The 18,526-nt window shown below is 36.1% G+C and overlaps 1 protein-coding gene across 1 annotated transcript; it reads left to right on the forward strand.

Annotated features, from left to right (window-relative positions):
* Nucleotides 1-1,803: 1,803 nt before the first annotated feature.
* Nucleotides 1,804-15,668, forward strand: LOC136220232 (uncharacterized). The gene is made up of 14 exons (XM_066008022.1): nucleotides 1,804-2,022; nucleotides 2,115-2,187; nucleotides 6,777-6,861; nucleotides 8,577-8,682; nucleotides 8,765-8,835; nucleotides 8,959-9,028; nucleotides 11,081-11,143; nucleotides 11,215-11,286; nucleotides 11,386-11,487; nucleotides 12,363-12,437; nucleotides 13,346-13,435; nucleotides 13,617-13,733; nucleotides 15,233-15,289; nucleotides 15,378-15,668. Exons 1-14 carry the CDS (start codon nucleotides 1,903-1,905, stop codon nucleotides 15,462-15,464), a joined length of 1,188 nt encoding a protein of 395 aa, XP_065864094.1. The 5' UTR covers nucleotides 1,804-1,902; the 3' UTR covers nucleotides 15,465-15,668.
* The last annotated feature ends 2,858 nt before the right edge of the window (nucleotides 15,669-18,526 follow it).

The raw sequence follows: 18,526 nt of genomic DNA on the forward strand, positions 1-18,526 counted from the left end.
CTTTAGTTGGTTTGAAATCTATTACTTTTTTGAATTTCTTTTCGTCAGATCTACATCTGCTAGTCATACTTCTATCTTTTATCCTTATTTCGGTTTTAGCACAAGCGGAAAAGATTTATCTTATCCGTAGATCTATAGATCTGCGTGGTTGCACAATTGAAACAGACTTAGATCCGAGTGTCCAGAAGAGTTTGAAGGATGAAGAACGGATTACAACAGTATTTCAACGAGATTTGACTTTCAAGGAGTATATGATTTCTAGTTTCTTTGTATTGTTTCTACCTTTAATGGTTTTTATTACTCATTGTAGTCTTTTTTCTTCATGTAATGGATCTTGTACTGGCACTAGCCTGTATGGGTCTGAGGTTTTATTCCTCATTTTTTATGTATCTGTATCTCTGGACTTCCTTATCTAATGAAATGATACCTACTATTTTATCAAAAAAAAAAATGTTAAGAAATTAAGTTACGTGACATTAACGTTTAATTTGTGATACTTGGAGAACCATTAGTGTAATGGATAAATTACACACATTGCCACTGAACTTTACCTATTTTCACGGTATAATCACTAAAGTTCAAAACGTAATGCAATTTTACCCTAACGTTTAAAGTGTTAACCCTGACGTTCGCAGCCAAGAGTTTTGCCCTTAACGTTGCAAATTGAGTCAATTTGAGAAATAATTCATAAACTGTCTTCTCAGTCACAAATTTTATCATCTATGCTTTACATGTGCGTCATTTTATTACTCATTAGCAGCACCACAAACACATGAATAGACATTAAAAAAATTAAAAAAATATACTGTATTTTGTATGAGTTGGATAGAAAAATTTAAATATTTTGTCGAATTTAAAAATATTAAGCTTCAATTCTATTACTAAATCAAAAAAAATATGAAAACTTTTTGCAGAACTAACCGATATGTAATTGGTGCAGAATAAATAGCAAAACATATGTATTTTATAATAAATAGCAAAACATCTGTATTAGCAAAATACCGTTAGGGGTAAAATTACACCACTGGTAAAATTATCCATGATTGTCAATGTTAACTGTATTTTTGCACCTTATCCTTATTTTTATCAAACCGAAATTTACCTAGAACTAAAACCAATACCAAACAGAAATGTCATAAAAAAACCGAAAAATTGAATTCGATGCAGTTCAAACCCATACACATCCCTAATTAAATTTAAAGATGTAAATGGAGCGGGGATTCCCCATCCCCATCGATGACTTGCCCTGACAGGGACGGGGAATCCCCGATAAGGATCCTATGGGACGGAGATGAGGATAATTTTATCCACCGTGACGGGAATGAAGCGGGGTGAGGAAGGGTATCCCAGCCCCGCGGGATCCCCGTTCCCACCCCGTTAATCTCCAATGAGGATCCCTGATTATTCCCTGTGATAAATGATTTTTTTTGGATGATTTAAGTACATTTTAATTATGTGATTGGTTGTTTTCAATTTTTTAGTTTTTTTTGTTGTGATTTGAAAAATTTGAAAAAGATTGTTAATTCTTGAGATTATTACCCACTGTTTCTTTTTGTCTTTACTGATTTTTTATAAACAGCATTCTCTGCAAAGAATGAGAAATGAAGAATGTGCAAACGGAAAATAGAAATTCCCGCGGAAACGGGGATGGAGATAAGTTTATCTCCGTTGAGCTCTTAGGACTGGAATGAAAAATCCCCGACTAGTTGGGAAAAAGGGATGGGGAATACGTTCCCCGCCAGGGCCCGCCTGTTTACATCCCTAATTAAAATGCTACGCCACATCAGACGAAAATGATAAAGTTAAAAACCTTATCCCAATCAAATCAAATCGAAAAGAAAAATCAAAACCTTACAAAAAAGAAGAAAATAGAAACAAATTGAGAAATTGCAGAAACGGAGAATGTTAATACCAGCAACAGTAAGCAGTAGCAGTTATAGCTTTCTCAGATTTCGAGTGGACTGCTCTGATTCTAAGCAAAGCCGTGGTTTTGGCGCCAAAAGCAATCCCAGCAGCAACAAAGTGCGTTTTTCTTATTTATTTATTTATCTATTTATTTGTTTTTGTGTAGAGAGTTCGGAATTTTACGAAACCCCATTTTTTGAAAAACTCAGACTAAGAAGGTTAGTAGCTCGAAGGAGGAGAAGGGTACGGCGTTGAAACAAAAGTCCAGCTCTTCACCTACTCGTAAGTGAAATTACCAATTTTGATTTCATTGATTATTATCTTGATTAGAATTTGGGGGTTTTGAATTTTCTGTGTGTGGATTTTGAATTGTGATCAAGTATGTTTTAGAATTAACGTTTTCCGGTGTCCATTTTCTTAGTAAGATTGGTGCTCAAATTCAAACCTACTATGAGTAATCATTGCTTGTGCTGTAATTGAGCCGAGCTTTGTCTGCTCATGCTATTTTCATTAGAAAATTGATGAGCTACAGCCCAATAACAACTAATAATACTAATGTTGAAAAAAATAATGGAAATAAGATTACTCATGAGCATGTTGGTGGATATTATAATCGAGCTTCTTCATGAACTTGTTAATCAATCTATAACTGAGTCTGTTCATGAGCTTTCGAGCTGAGTTTTGCCGTGCTCAAGCTCTACTTGTTTATAAATCGATCCGAACATGGTCAAACTTTTATGGAGCTGAACGCTGAGCTGCTCATGAGCGTTTATGCGTGTACACTCCTCTACATGCTCATATGTTGCACGTACACTCCTCTAGTTGTCTTTAGTAGCGTTTATGTGTTTTAGAATTAACGTTTTCCGGTGTCCATTTTCTTAGTAAGATTGGTGCTCAAATTCAAACCTACTATGAGTAATCATTGCTTATGACATCTTGCCTACGTTGCACGTAAACGACATAGTTGTTTTAGAAATAATGTTTTTAGGTGTCCGTTTCCGTATCCGTGCAAAATAGGTGCTCAAATTATGTCAATATTAATATAAATTGAGTAACTATAAGCTTAAGCTTTTAGTTTGAATGTTTACATGACATGGTATCATGCCTCTTTGACCAAATGGTCTGAGAGTTCGACTCCTGGTGATCCCATTTGTTAATTACATTTTAACAAATGGTAGGATGAGTCTATGTTGTACACGTTTCAAGCTTTCGCGTGGAGGTGTGCAACATAGGTGCTCAAATTCTGTCGGATATTAATATGAATTAGGCTTATAACTATCAGCTTAAACTTTTAGTTCAATTGGTTTCGTGACAAATTCAAACCTACTCTGAGTAATCATTGCTTATGACATCTTGCCTATGTTGCAACGTAAATGACATAGTTGTTTTAGAAATAATGTTTTTCGGTGTCCTTTTCCGTGTCCATGCAACATAGGTGCTCAAATTCAAACCTACTATGAGTAATCATTGCTTATGACATCTTGCCTATGTTGCACGTGAATGACATAGTTGTTTTAGAAGTACTTTTTTCCGACGTCTGGTTCCGTGTTCGTGCAACATTATGAGTAATCATTGCTTATGACATCTTGCCTATGTTGCACATAACCGACATAGTTATTTAGAAATAATGTTTTTCGGTGTCCGTGCAACATAACCTACTCTGAGTAATCATTGCTTATGACATGTTGTTTATGTTGCACATAAACGACATAGTTGTGAAAGGGGCAAGACGCACTAAGGCACAAGGTGCAAGGCTCAGGCAGTGCCTGAGTGATACAAGGTGCACCAAAACAAAATAACATATTGATGTATGTAATCTGAACTGAGCTTGATATGACCCTCTAGTGCTTGAACTAAGGTGCTGTTTGATAAAACTGAAAATTAAGTACTGAATTTTAAGTGATGAATATTATAAGTGCTGAAAGTATTGAATGATGTAACTTTTATAAAAATATTAGTTGATAATGTTTAACTTAAAATGTTAAGTTAAATATTTTGACTTATCAAAATATTTTGACTTATCAAAATAAGTGATTTTTAACTTAATTAACTAATTTAAGTGGTGAAGAAACAACCGTTATCAAACGCACTTAAATTAAATAAGTGCTTAACATTTTAATTTAAGTGATTAAATGGGTTATCAAACAAAAGGTTCAAGCCGTGTCCCGGCTCCGATGTCCAATTCAATGAAGGAGAAGGTTACTTAGTAGTATGAAAGCTTAGGTGAGCCAAAAGAATGAATTAAGTACTGTGTAGCTTGTATTAATAGGAGAACCAGGGTGTGTACCCTAATGAGGGTAGAGGTTCACGTGGCAGTAGTTCAATAGTGAGAGCCTCCTGTCAACCAAAAACGGTTGTAACGGTAGCACGTGGTTCAAAGAGTCACAACGTTGGGTGCAGGTAGAAATATGCGTGACCTTGAGGTCTAAAATTTGAGGTCCACGTGGCTCAGATGGTTATTGTTGAGGAGGGAGTGTCTTATTGGTCCACGTGTATTAGGATAAATTGTATGATATCACATTTAATTATAAGGCCTAATACATCACCAGCTCCCTTAATTTGTCCATAAAAATAGATTGGCTCCCTAAACTTTGCAAGTGTCTTACCAGCTCATTGAACTTGATTATTTCGTATCACGAACTCCCTAAACTTGTCCATAAAATTAGATTAGCTCCCTGAACTTCATAAGTGTCTCACCAATTCCTTGAACTAACAACTAAATACTTAAACCTATTAAAAAAAATTCTAAAAATACATCTTCATCTATCCGAGAGGTAATTCTTTCTCTTCTCCTACCTTTCAACTTATTGTAAGAGTTAATATTGCAGGTTTGGGAGATCGAATGGATGGGGATTGAGAGTTAGTATTATGGTTTTTGTATTTAGTTGTTACGGAATAATCAAGTTTAGGGAGTTTGTGAGACACTTATGAAGTTCAGGGAGCCTACTTTTATGGACAAGTTCAGAGAGTTTCTGATACGAAATAATCAAGTTTAAGGAGCTAGGGAGACTTACAAAGTTTAGGGAGTCAATCTACTTTTATGGATAATTATAAATAGCAACACTTCACATTTCTAAAATGACACAAATAGTCAAATGACAACAATCTTAATCATAAAATCCATGAGATAAATTCTAATTACCTACTAAGACATTTATAATTCATAATAAAATTTAAATCTAAAGACTAAAGTTCAACTTCAACTAAACACTAAGTTAGTTAATAACTAATAGTGTAATAGGAATTATTCCTCGAGTAAGATTAAACTCTGCTATGGGGCAACGTGGCTATGGGAAAAAGCAAATAAGTGTTTGGTAAATACATGATAAAAGTTGTAAAAGTCAAAAAATATATATTATGTTATATTGAAAATTATGGTTATTTTTGTCCAAAAAAATTTAATATAAGCATTTCTAATAAGTTGTGAAAACTACTTCCCCAAAAGTTATAAATTGTGCTTTTCGTGAAAGCAGCTTTCTCAGCTTTTCCATCTTTTAAGGAAAACAATTCTGCATTTACTAAATGTTGCCTTTAGAGCATCTCCAATAGAGGTGCCTAAAAGAGTACCAAAACTTATTAAAATATAGTATTTTATTGTCTCTTTCATCCACATCATTTTTGGCAACTTTAATTTAAAAAATGCTCCAATAGAGGTTGCTTGAAAAGTTGCCACTATAATCCTACAAATTATTATTTTATTATAAATAAAATGTTCCAGATTTATTATTTCTAAGAGAGTATATTAAAAAATAATTAAACAAGGTTGCCAAGAGGTTGCCAAAAATTGGCAACTTTCCTTGGCACCCACAATCACTCTAATAGTAGGTACCCTTTAAAAGTTGCTAAACCTGATGCCACATCAGCTGGCACTCTTTTGGGCACCCTCTATTGGAGATGCTCTTAGCTGAAAAAGATGGAAAATTCCTTTTAAGGTCTGGGAAAACATTTCTCAATCTCAAAAGGTACTCATCATCTAAAAAGTCCCTAGTCTCTAAAAACTAATGGAGGAGATCAGAGTTTTGCATTTTTTGTCCGGCCTAATATATCCCTAATCCTCCAAATTGTCCAAAAACTACAACTGGCCCCTAAACCTCAAAACATTACAACTAACCCCCTCAAATTGCTTACAAAAAACTCCAAAACTCATAGATATTAACCTATTTGAGGGGTTATTTGTTCTAAATAAGCAAGTTAGGGGGTTAGTTAACGTTTTGAAGTTGTGGGTTGCAATTTTTGGACAACATGGGAGGCTGGGGATGTGTCAAGCCTTTTTGTCCTTTAAATTTGCAGCTCATCTCTTTCCTTTCCTTTCCTTTCTTTTTTCCTTTTCTAGTTTAATGTGAGCTCTTCATCATGAAGATTTCCTATGGTTGTGATTAGAAGCCGAAAAAACCCTAAAACACCTTACAATTACGCCTAGGCACGCCCCACTCAAGGCGAGAGGCTAACCAAGGTGCACGCCCCACTCAAGGTGAGAGGCTAGCCATGGCGCACACCTGGTTGACATCGCTTGACTCACACAATAAAAAGGCGCTAACCCCTAAGTCTTGCCTCAGACGGGCCTTTGACAACTATGGTAAACGAAAAGGAAAATTCGCGCCTTTGACAACTATTGTAAACGAAAAGGAAAATTGAAACGGACACCGGAAAACGTTATTTCTATGAGAATATAGCTAGGAAACATAAATGGAAATGAAAATGGGCATGAAACGCCTTAACTCTACCGAAGAAAAGTTTCGGTGCAACATAGACCTTGCATTTTCTTTAAAGCTTGGCATTGTTTGATCATGATTTTCATTCAATCTAGTATGAGCTCTTGTGAATATATAATACGTTTCTTCTCCGTTACATTGCATGAATTTTACTTGCAGAGGCGCCTGGTTTGAGTTCTCGTTTTGACGGGAAGTCTAAAACTATAGACATTGATTTCGAGGAACGGCTTCAAGCAGTTAGAAGGTGCATTTCATACCATTCAGAATTCATGGAAGGCATGCTTACTTGAAACTTCTTTTTGTTGTAATGCTTAGAAGTAATCTTTTGTTGATTTATTGTGCAACCTTTGATCAGAATAGCTATGATTACGTTAGCCGAGCCTTATGCATTTGATTGCTTGGTCATCGATTCATTTTCAGGGTGAAATAAAAAGAAATGGCCTGCTATGTTGCACAGAAATGGAAACTGAAACGGAAATAGACACCGAGAAACATTATTTTTTGGCTTAATACCTTCTCACCCCCAAGTTGTCCCCATACTGCAACGGACCCCTGAACTTAGACTTGTGACAACTAACCCCCTCAACTTGCTTATTTGGAACAAATAACCCTTCAAATAGGTTAATATTTGTGATTTCGGGAGTTTTTTTGCCCTGTAGTTAATGTATTAGTAGATTAACAACCGATATTTTGGAAATCTTTTACTTCTGATATTATATTATGTTGAATGTTTTTTTTAGGTTTAGGGGTTATTTGTTCCAAAATAAGCAATTTGAGGAGTTATTTATTCCAATTGAGCAATTTGAGGGCTTATTTGTTCCAAATAAGCAAATTGAAGGGGTTAGTTGTCACAAGTCTAAGTTCGGGGGTCAGTTGCAGTATGGGGACAACTTGGGGGGCTGATAAGGTATTAAGCCTTATTTTTAATAAAATACAGCTAGGAAACAGAAAAGAAACAAAAACGGAAACGGACACGAAACGTGTAAATGCTAAAGAAGAAGAGTTTCTGTGCAACATAGATGGCCCGTGTTCTACTACTCCTCTGCTCACTACCCCTATAGGTCTATTTGGAATAACTAACTAACTGCTCAAGTATACTGTTTCTCTACTATGTTGCACAGAAACTCTTCTTCAGTAGCGTTTCCGCGTTTTGTGTCTCTTTGGGTTTCTGTTTCTTTGGGTAAATTACATAACGAGGTGTACAAATGTTACCCTATTTCACACTTTGGTGTACAATCTTCGTTTTTGCACGCAAAATCCACCACTTTATGGGTGACTTCCCACTAAAATGTACAACCAGTAATTATGACCGGTCAAAGCTCCACGTCACCCATTTTTAATCCATCCTTATAAAAAGCGGGTCCCATTGTAACTGAAATTACTTTCTTACCCCTAGCTCTTTTCCCTCCAAATCTCAATCCCATATAAAACTCGGTTTGGTCAAAGCTCGGCTCGATAGGGCTTGACTCGAGTTTGGGGTTGGTTCGAGAGCTTAAGCTTCCTTAGGTTCGGCTCGAAAGCTCGCGAACTGGCTCGATTATTTTTTAATCACTGTTTATATTTCATTAATTTTTTAGCTAAGAAAATTAAATTTTGACAAAAAAAAGTAAAATACATTACAAACTTCAATATATATTTAATTGTTTTAAGTTTTTCTGAGTTTGTGTTCTCCGACCACGACATCTACTATTCTTGAATCTCGGCTATAAAATGTGATTGTTTTTTTTGTCTCCTATGGTACTTATTCTATATACCTATGATGAATTTGGTTAAAGCGGCTCGGTCAAAGCTCGGCTTGAGATATTAACGAGCCAATACTGAACCTACCTAGGTTCATGTTTGGTTCGGCTCGTTTACGCCCTTGCTCTCACTAAACAACAGTTGATTAGCGAGATTGAGTCTGTTTACGTCAAATTCAAATTTCTTTTCCCTGAGGATCATTCATCTGTACCTACCCAGGTCTGCACTTGAACAAAAAAAGACAGATGAAATCAAAACATACGGACCAATTGATTATGATGCCCCGGTTGAATCTGACAAGAAGACAATTGGACTTGGTACTAAGGTAAAAAATATAAAACACATTGCCTGAATTTGGCCGGAAACGAATGGCTGACACTTATTACTGGTTCCTACTTCTGATTCAGATTGGAGTCGGAGTAGCTGTTCTCGTCTTTGGTCTGGTTTTTGCTCTCGGAGACTTTCTTCCTTCTGTAAGGTATGTATGCTTAGTGTTTTGAAGGTTTTAACGTCCGCTCTTGGTGAAATTTAATTCTGCCCGTGTTTTCCTAAGCTAGCTGTGACCACAGACCATTTGATTTCTGAGTCTTTTATGTTTCAGTAATAATCCATCTGAAGAAATTACAGCAGTTGATAAACAATTATCAGAAGAAGAGAAAGCTACTCTTCAGGTATTATTCGAAAGAGATACTTTTTACTGTAAATCCATGTATGGGTATTAACATTTACGCATTATTTTCAGCTTTTTTGATGATGATACTTTCTCGGATTTCCTCTAACCGTGATGATTCTTTTTTTTCTAGTTGTTAGTTCCGATCAATGTAGTGAATCATGGGATAAGGGCCAAATTTCGAAGCGCACATTTAGCCATAACTTATGAAATGATGCAAATTTACCAAACAAGATCAATTTTGGCTATGTGCTATCGAAAATTTAAAAAGATTGGTTTGACTATCGGACCTTCCAAACAAGTTTGTCGACAAATTGAATTAGTTCCGTACATTTTTTGTTGGTCTTCTATAAATATATTAATAACACATTAAATATTTTAGACAGTTTGACAAAAAAACTTGTGACCGACTTGTATGTATCAGATTTAGTTTTTAGCATTTTAACAGAACTTTTGTAATTTTGTTAGTAATACACTAAATATCTTAGGCATAATTAATATTTGGATGGTCTGAAGTTACCGGTCAAACCAGTTTTTTCTAATTTTCAATGATGTAGGGCTAAAATTGATCTTGCTTAGAAACGTTTTGTTAAATTTGCAACATTTCATACTTTAAGGCTAAATCTGCACTTTCAGGGATGTAAATGGGGCGGGGCGGGGAACGCATTTCCCATCCCCGTCCCCGCGAGTTAAACGGGGATAGATTTGTCCCCACCCTGTCCCCACGGGGATCCCCATTCCCCTTTTACATATTTTTCAAAACCTTTTTCCCCATTACTCGTTCCCCGTAGGGAATCGCCGTTTATGTTTAAAAAAATAGTAATACCTAAAACTTTTAAGAATCAGTAGCTAATAACACCAAATATCAAAATCATTCTCAAATTTTCCAAACCATAAAAACTAAAAACAATCAATCACCTAATTAAAATGTACTTAAATCATCCAAATATCACGGGGAATCGTCGGGAATCCCCCATCGGGGATTAACGGGGCGGGGACGGGGATCCCCATGGGGCGGGGATACCTTTCCCTATCCCCACCACGGGAGACAAAACTATCCCCATTTCCATCCCATGAGGATTCTTATCGTGGAGTCCCGTCCCCCTTGGGGCGGATCACCAATGGGGGCAGGGTACATCCGTAGCACTTGCCTCCCGCGAATCATTGAAAGCAGGAATTACTTATTTGCACTTATCTTTTCCACATATGGAATGCTGTTTTATCATTGCTTTGAGTTCCCATGGGATGACACAGTTTTGACACAACAACAACAACAACAACAACAAAGCCTTAGTCCCGAAATGATTCGGGGTCGGCTAACATGAACCATCATATAAAACCGTGAAAATCAAGTCGTGTCAGCGACACAGATTCGCTCCCTCCACTCCGTCCTATCCACTACCATATTTTCCTCAATTCCCAATAAACTCATATCACTCTCGATCACCCTCCTCCAAGTTTGCTTAGGTCTTCCCCTACCCCTCACCACTACATCCCTTTGCCACTCTTCGGTTCTCCTAACCGGCGCATCAAGTGCTCTACGTCTCACATGGCCAAACCACCTTAGTCGGTTTTCTCTCATTTTATTCTCAATAGATGTAACCCCTACTTTTGTCCTAATTATTTCATTACGCACCCGGTCCTTTCTCGTGTGACCACACATCCATCTCAACATACGCATCTCCGCCACCGACATCTTATGGATGTGGCAGTGTTTCACTGCCCAACACTCCGTACCATATAACAATGCTGGTCTAATTGCCGTCCGGTAGAATTTTCCCTTCAATCTATTAGGCATGCCGGGATCACAAAGGAAACCCGTAGCACTCTTCCACTTCGACCAACCAGCTTTAATCCTATGGGCAACATCTCCATCTACTTCTCCATCCGTTTGGATAATAGATCCTAAATACCGGAAGCAATCCGAGGCCTGAACAACTCTCCCATCTAGGGTGATTGTCCCTGCCTCCCTACTCCTACGGCCGCTAAACTTACACTCCAAATATTCAGGGATGACACAGTTTTGACACGTGACATAATTTTCACTTGGCAGACACGGTTGAAACAATACGAGGCAACTCTTGGCGTGTCTCCCAAAGATCCTGTTGCACTTGAAGTAAGTTACTGAGTTCTTGGTTTTAGTCTACTTAAGTACAGTAATTTGAATTCACTTAAGAGTTCGTGCAGGGAGCGGCAGTAACCTTCGCGGAATTGGGAGATTATGCTCGAGCAGCCTCTCTGCTTCAGGACCTAGCAAAGGTTTACAGTATCCAATGTGCGATGTGTTACGTGTCTCATTTCTTCTCCGAATTTTTGTAGTTTAGAAACTTAACTGATTCATAAAATTGAAATTTTCAGGCGAAACCTACAGATCCTGATGTTTTCCGCTTGCTCGGTGAGGTTAAGTATGAGCTTAGAGATTATGCGGGGAGTGCTGCTGCATACAGGATCTCTTCGATGGTCAGTGTTGATCCTTGTGACGTTTTACCTGTTTTTATAAGGGCTTAATACATCATTTGGGCTTGAACTTGTCCAAAAAGTTTGATTGGCCCCCTAAAGTTTCAAAGTGTCCCGATAGCCCCCTCAACTTGCATAAAATGTTCAGTTAGCTCCCTGAACTTGCGCAAAATGTAATCAATTGATCACTCGGTTGCAAAAAAGTAAGTTAAATGTGGAAGGTGTATTCCACTTATCTTAAAAAAAGTAAAACGACCAAGATCGGGATATGCAGAAGATGTATTCCACGTATCTTAAAATGTTATTACATAATTCAAAAATAGATTAAAAAGGAAGTTATTGCTTGCTCAACTATAAAACTTATCTTCTCTAATATTAGAACCACATACCCCGATCTTGGTCGTTTTACTTTTTTTAAGACGCGTTTAATACATTTTCTGCATTTAACTTACTTTTTTTCTTTGCAACCGAGTGATCAATTGATTACATTTTGCGCAAGTTCGAACATTTTATGCAAGTTGAGGGGGCTATCGGGGCACTTTGAAAGTTGAGGGGTGCAATCAAGTTTTTTGGACAAGTTGAGGAGGCAAATGATGTATTAAGCCATTTTTGAATTATGTAATAACATTCTAACATGGGTGGAATACATCTTCCGCATTTAATATATTTTTTTTTGCAACTGAGTGATCAATTGATTACATTTTACGCAAGTTTAGGGGCTAACTGAACATTTTATGCAAGTTGAGAGGGCTATCGGGACACTTTGAAAGTTTAGGGGGTCAATCAAGCTTTTTTGGACAAGTGCAGGGAGGAAATGATGTATTAGGCTTTTTATAAGTGTTATACTGTGTTTGCTGATGATTGAAACTACGTGATAGGTATCGAAAAATGTCGATTTTGAAGTTGTACGCGGCCTTACCAATTCATTGCTTGCTGCGAAGAAACCGGATGAGGTATGACATCAGGCTCATGCTCGGACTTTTACTAGATGCATCGGATAATTCGTTATTTGGTAATTACTTTAGTATCGTGAAATGTTGGTTAAATTACATATGTGGTGTACAACCTTTGTCATTTTTTATACTTTGGTTTACAGCCTTCAATTTTGCACACAAAACTGTACAACCTTTTGGCGACCTCGCATGCATAGCCGGTAATTATGACCGGTCAACCCGAAGTCAACGTATCATGTCAGCAATTTGACCTCTATAAAAGTCAAAATTACTGATGTGACACATTGACTTTGTATTGGCCGGTCAACTTTTGACTTTTAAAGAGGTCAAATTGCTGATGTGATGTGTTGATTTCGTGTTGACCGGACATAATTACCGGCTGTACACTTTAGTGGGAGGTCACCAAAAGGTTTACACTTTTGTGTGCAAAATTAAAGGTTGTACACCAAAGTGTGAAATATGACAAAGGTTGTACACCATATATATAATTTACCTTGAAATGTTCGTTATGTTTTTGGCCTCCTTAAAAATCAAAATTGCTGACGTGGCACGTTGACTTTGCATTGGCCGGTCAACTTTTGACTTTTAAAGAGGTCAAATTGCTGATGTGGTGCGTTGACTTCGCGTTGACCGATCATAATTACCGGCTGAACACTTTAGTGGGAGGTCACCAAAAGGTTGTACACTTTTGTCTGCAAAATTGAAGGTTGAACACCAAAGTGTGAAATATGACAGGTTGTACACAATGTATGTAATTTACCTTGAAATGTTCGTTATGTTCTTGGCTCGCTGCTCTCTTGATAATACGTTATTTTGCTTTAACTCATCTGCACACGCATCGTGGATCTACGAATGCAGCGAATCAAATTTTGTTTCCACTATTTAACGTTGTTTTTCCTTTTGTAAAGGCGGTTCAGTTCCTCTTGGCTACCCGTGATCGTCTGAACTCCGAAAAATCAGCTGAAGTTGATGATCAGCAGGAGGTGGATCCTATTCAAGTAAGTTGCGGTCTTTACCGTATCAATTTCCCCAAACTTATCCCCCGAAGGATAATGTGCGATTGACAAAGTACTACGGAATCATCACAAGGTGTTCGCCTGGTCGTATGAAGACATGCCGATGCCGGGAATATTTTAGTATTTTTCTGTATATTTTATATTAATTGAAATGTATTTGTAGGTAAACTTGCTTCTCGGAAAGGCTTATTCGGATTGGGGACACGTGAGTGATGCTGTTGCTGTTTACGATCAGCTTATCTCTAGTCACCCCGATGATTTCCGCGGTTACCTAGCAAAGGTAACCGTTTTTTTTTTTTTCGCTTTTATGATCCTGAGTTTGCTTAGCTTATCTCGTTGTTTATGGTTTTCCTCTCATTAGAACTCGATATAAGTTTGCATAAGTACTCATATACCTTAACCGCCTCATTTACGTTTCCTTAGCTTATCCCGTAGTTTATGGTTTTCCTCTCATTTGAACTCGATTTAAGTTTGCATAAGTACTCATATACCTTAACCGCCTCATTTGCGTTTGCTTAGCTTATCCCGTAGTTTATGGTTTTCCTCTCATTTGAACTCGATTTAAGTTTGCATAATTACTCATATACCTTAACCGCCTCATTTACATTTGTTTAGCTTATCCCGTAGTTTATGGTTTACCTTTCATTTGAACTCGATTTAAGTTTGCATAAGTACTGATATACCTTAACGGTTTCATTTACGTTTGCTTAGCTTATCCCGTAGTTTATGGTTTTCCTCTCATTTGAACTCGATTTAAGTTTGCATAAGTACTGATATACCTTAACGGTTTCATTTACGTTTGCTTAGCTTATCCCGTAGTTTATGGTTTTCCTCTCATTTGAACTCGATTTAAGTTTGCCTAAGTACTGATATACCTTAACCGCCTCATTTACGTTTTCTTACCTTATCCCGTAGTTTATGGTTTTCCTCTCATATGAACTCGATTTAAGTTTGCATAAGTACTGATATACCTTAACTGCCTCATTTACGTTTGGGGTTAAGGTGCAAAAATACCCCTAACGTTTTGGGTCAGGAGCAATTTTACCCCTAACGTCTAAAATAGTGCAATTTTACCCCTAACTTTGGAAGGCAATAGCAATTTTACCCCTGACGTTGATAAATTGGGTCAATTTCGGACACTATTATAAAACACATATTTTTGTTCCTTATTCTGCACCAATTGGATAGTAATTCGTTCTAAAAAAAGATTTCATGTTTTTTATAATTTATAATAGAATTGGAGATTAATATTTATAAATTCGGTGAAGTTTTTGAATTTTTTTTTATCTAATATAATACAGAAGACAGTATTTTTTTTATTTTTTATTTTTTTCACATTCCAACATATGTTTGTGATTTGTTACGGATAAAATGACGCACGTGTGAAATGTAAATGATAAAATTCATGACCGAGAAAACAGTTTGATGAATTATTTCTCAAATAGGCCCAATTTATCAACGTTAGGGGTAAAATTGCTATTGGCTTCCAACTTTAGGGGTAAAATTGCACCATTTCAGATGTTATGGATAAAATTGCTCCTCACCCAAAATGTTAAGGGTATTTTTGCACTTAACCCTTTACGTTTGCTTAGTTTTTATCCAGTAGTTTATGGTTTTCCTCTCATTTGAACTCGATTTAAGTTTGGATAAGTACTGATATACCTTATCGGCTTCATTTACGTTTGCTTAGATTGTCCCGTACTTTATGCTTTTCCATTTGAACTCGATTTAAGTTTGCATAAGTACTCATATACCTTAACCGCCTCATTTACGAAGCAGGGAATTATATTGAAAGAAAACGGTAACGTTGGGGATGCTCAAAGGATGTTTATACAAGTGAGTACCGACCGCCCGCCTTAATTAGTTCCATTGTTTTCATCGAATGTCTTGTCGCGTAAAATGTTGAAATCGTGATAATGTGCAGGCACGATTCTTTGCTCCGGACAAGGCCAAGGCACTCGTAGACCGTTATGCCCGAAAATGGAAGCACAAAGGCACATTAGCTTGGTAGTCAGATTTTTTCCTTTTTTTTTTCCCTGGATGGTGGAGAGAAATCCGCAAATAATTACAGTAGAAAAACAATATAGATAGGAGAAAAAAATATAAAGTGTATTGTTCATATATTGATTGGTCGATCGAGTGTATTACTCTAAAAGCTATGTTGTACGGAAACGAGAATGGAAACTGTTAATTGGTCGAGTTTATTATTCTAAAAGTTATGTTGTATGGAAACGAAAATGAAAACTGAAACGGACATCGAGAAATATTATTTGTAAAAAATATAGTTAGTTGTAAAAAATATAGTTAGGAAATGGAAATGGACACGGACCCGAGTGCTGAAATGTTATACAAAAGTGAAGGGTAAAATACATCAATGACCACTGAATTTTACCCATTTTAACATTATGGCTACTGAACTTCAATTATTAACGGTATGACCATTGAATTTTACGTTTTTTAATATTGGTGGCCACTCAATTTTAACTAACTCCTCAAAATGACCTTTAACGATCTCAAAATGAAAATATTCAAGAATTAAAGTTGTTCAGAACCACATTCACTATGAAACCATATTTTTTATTTTCCAAAATCACATTTTTTGAAGCTTTCTCTCTCTAAAAATATTCAAATTTTTTATTTTGAGACCATCAACGGTCGTTTTGAGGTGTTGAGTGGCCACCGGTGTTAAAAAGTGTAAAGTTCAGTGGCTACAATGTTAAAATTGTAAAGTTCAGTAGCCATGGGTATAATTTACCCCAAAAGTGAAGTAATAGGTCTCCTATGAGAGACTAATATAAACATATTTTATATATATTAACCAGATATCCATTATAAATATATATAAAAAAACAAAAAAGAAAAATACTAAAGCGTCACAAAGCATTATCCTAACGGGACGTTTGGTATTCTATTGAGATAGGGATAAAGATAGAGGTTGGGATAGGGACAAAGATAAATGGTTGGGATAAGGATAAAAATATGATAGTCGAGAATTATTATTCAATGTTTGGTACGTGGGATATGGATAGGGATAAAATAATACATTTTACTATTTTAACCTTATTTAAACTGCATAACATTAATTTGAGGGATAAGATGAACTTTTTCATCCTATTAAAATCGCATGAGCTTATCCCACCTCCTTATACCACCCCCCTCCTGGGTATAGGATTTGAGGGATAAGAGGTTTATCCCTCATCTGTCTCATTCTTCTATCTCCCAAACAAACACGGGATAACTTATCTCGTGTTTTTTTATCCCTATCCAACCTCCTATATCCCTTCTAACAAACACCCCGTAAGTATTATTAGTAGAGATGTAATCGAACCGAACTGAACTTTGACATGTTTTGCTTTTTAAAAAATTGTCAAGCTTGAGCTAATATTATATTCGTGAGCTGCTCGTTAATTCCTTTCATAAATTTTATTCACGAACAACTCATTAATTATGTCCATTTAAAATATATTTAATACAAAACTTTGAAACCTTTGAAACAAAAGTTTACATAAAAAATACGTTTTTACATTTTTCCGTTCATTGAAATACTATTATTAAAAGATAGGTTAATTACAGATAACTATCCTGTGGTTTGATCGATTTGCAGACTGGTATCTATGATTTTTTTTTTTTTTTTTTTTGCAAACACAACTATGTGGTTGCAAAATTTTACATGTTTTTTTAACGACCTTAAAATGGAAATTTTCAAGAATTAAAGTTGTTTGGTATCCTATTTACTATGGAACCACATTTTTAATTTTTTAAAATCACCATGTTTAGAGTTTTCTCTCTCTAAACATTATCTCTCTCTCTCATAAAAAAAACACCTAAGACCTCAAACCTAAAAAGTTGAATAATTAAAGTTGCTTAAAATATCATTTAACTATTGAAAATTTTCATTTCGAGGTTTCAACCAAATTCTGACAAAGTGAACTCAAATGTAAAATTTTGCAAACCACAGAATTGTGTTTGTAAAATTTTACAAACCACGTGGTTGCATTTGCAAAAAAAAAATATCACAGGTACCGGTCTGCAAATTGGCCAAACCAAAGCGTAGTTATTTGTAATTAACCCTAAAAAACAATCAAACCAAACTTGTTCATGATCATGTTCATTCACATTATAATCGAGCTTATTCGAGAGCTTTCGAGCTGAGTTTTCTCGTGTTCAACCTCGACTCGTTTATAAATCAAACTGAATGAGATCGAACTTTTATGGAACCGAATACCGCTGAACTGCTCATGCGTGACTTAGCTCATTAAGCGTGTAAAGCATGTGTAATCAAGCTATATATAGTGGAAAAATAACAAAAATTCCATAGAAACCTTATATGGGGGTTTAATTTATTTTAGCAAAAAAACCCAAAAAATATCAATTTAACACTCAAATAAATCACGACATACCACCCTTATCAACAGAGACAGATCCAGAGGGGTTTTGAGGGCTTAAATATCCACTGGTCGCCGAAAAACGTCGAAAATTCTAAACGAGACTTTATTTTTGTTTATGTAAAAACACTAAAAAGAATATTAATCTAGCACTCATAAACCACCCTACCCTCTCAGCAAATTTTTTCCGGATTTTTGAGTGCACCCCTAGCTAATATATAATTAAGGAAAAATTCCAAAATTAACTCGTGTAATTTCGCTGATTTGTAGATGGGTGCCTGTAATTTTTTGTTGTTGCAAAAAGAGGACTGAGATCCTTTTCCATTTGCAAAACTACAAACCAATTTGACGGTTGATGACCTTAAAATAGAAAATCTTAATTTTTTTTTATGATATTCTATTCTATCGTTCATTTAAGTGTTGTTTTTTTTTAAAAGAGAGAAAACTCCAAAAATGATAATAAAAAACGTGGTTCCATAGTAAATACTAGGCGCTCGAAATCGAGAATCCTACTTTATTTTTTCTAATTAGTCCATCTGGGTGTTATTTTGGCCCCTACGCGATTTTTAACCGCCTAGGCGCCCCTAAGCGACGATGAAGCGTTTTTTTATTGTGGATTTTTTCCCCTGTGTATATGCACTCACCTAATAAAAATTTTGGGGTCCCTCTAGCTTTGGGCCTAGACCCT

This window comes from Euphorbia lathyris, chromosome 1 (assembly GCF_963576675.1).
Source record: "Euphorbia lathyris chromosome 1, ddEupLath1.1, whole genome shotgun sequence".
In the NCBI taxonomy this organism is placed as follows: Eukaryota; Viridiplantae; Streptophyta; class Magnoliopsida; order Malpighiales; family Euphorbiaceae; genus Euphorbia; species Euphorbia lathyris.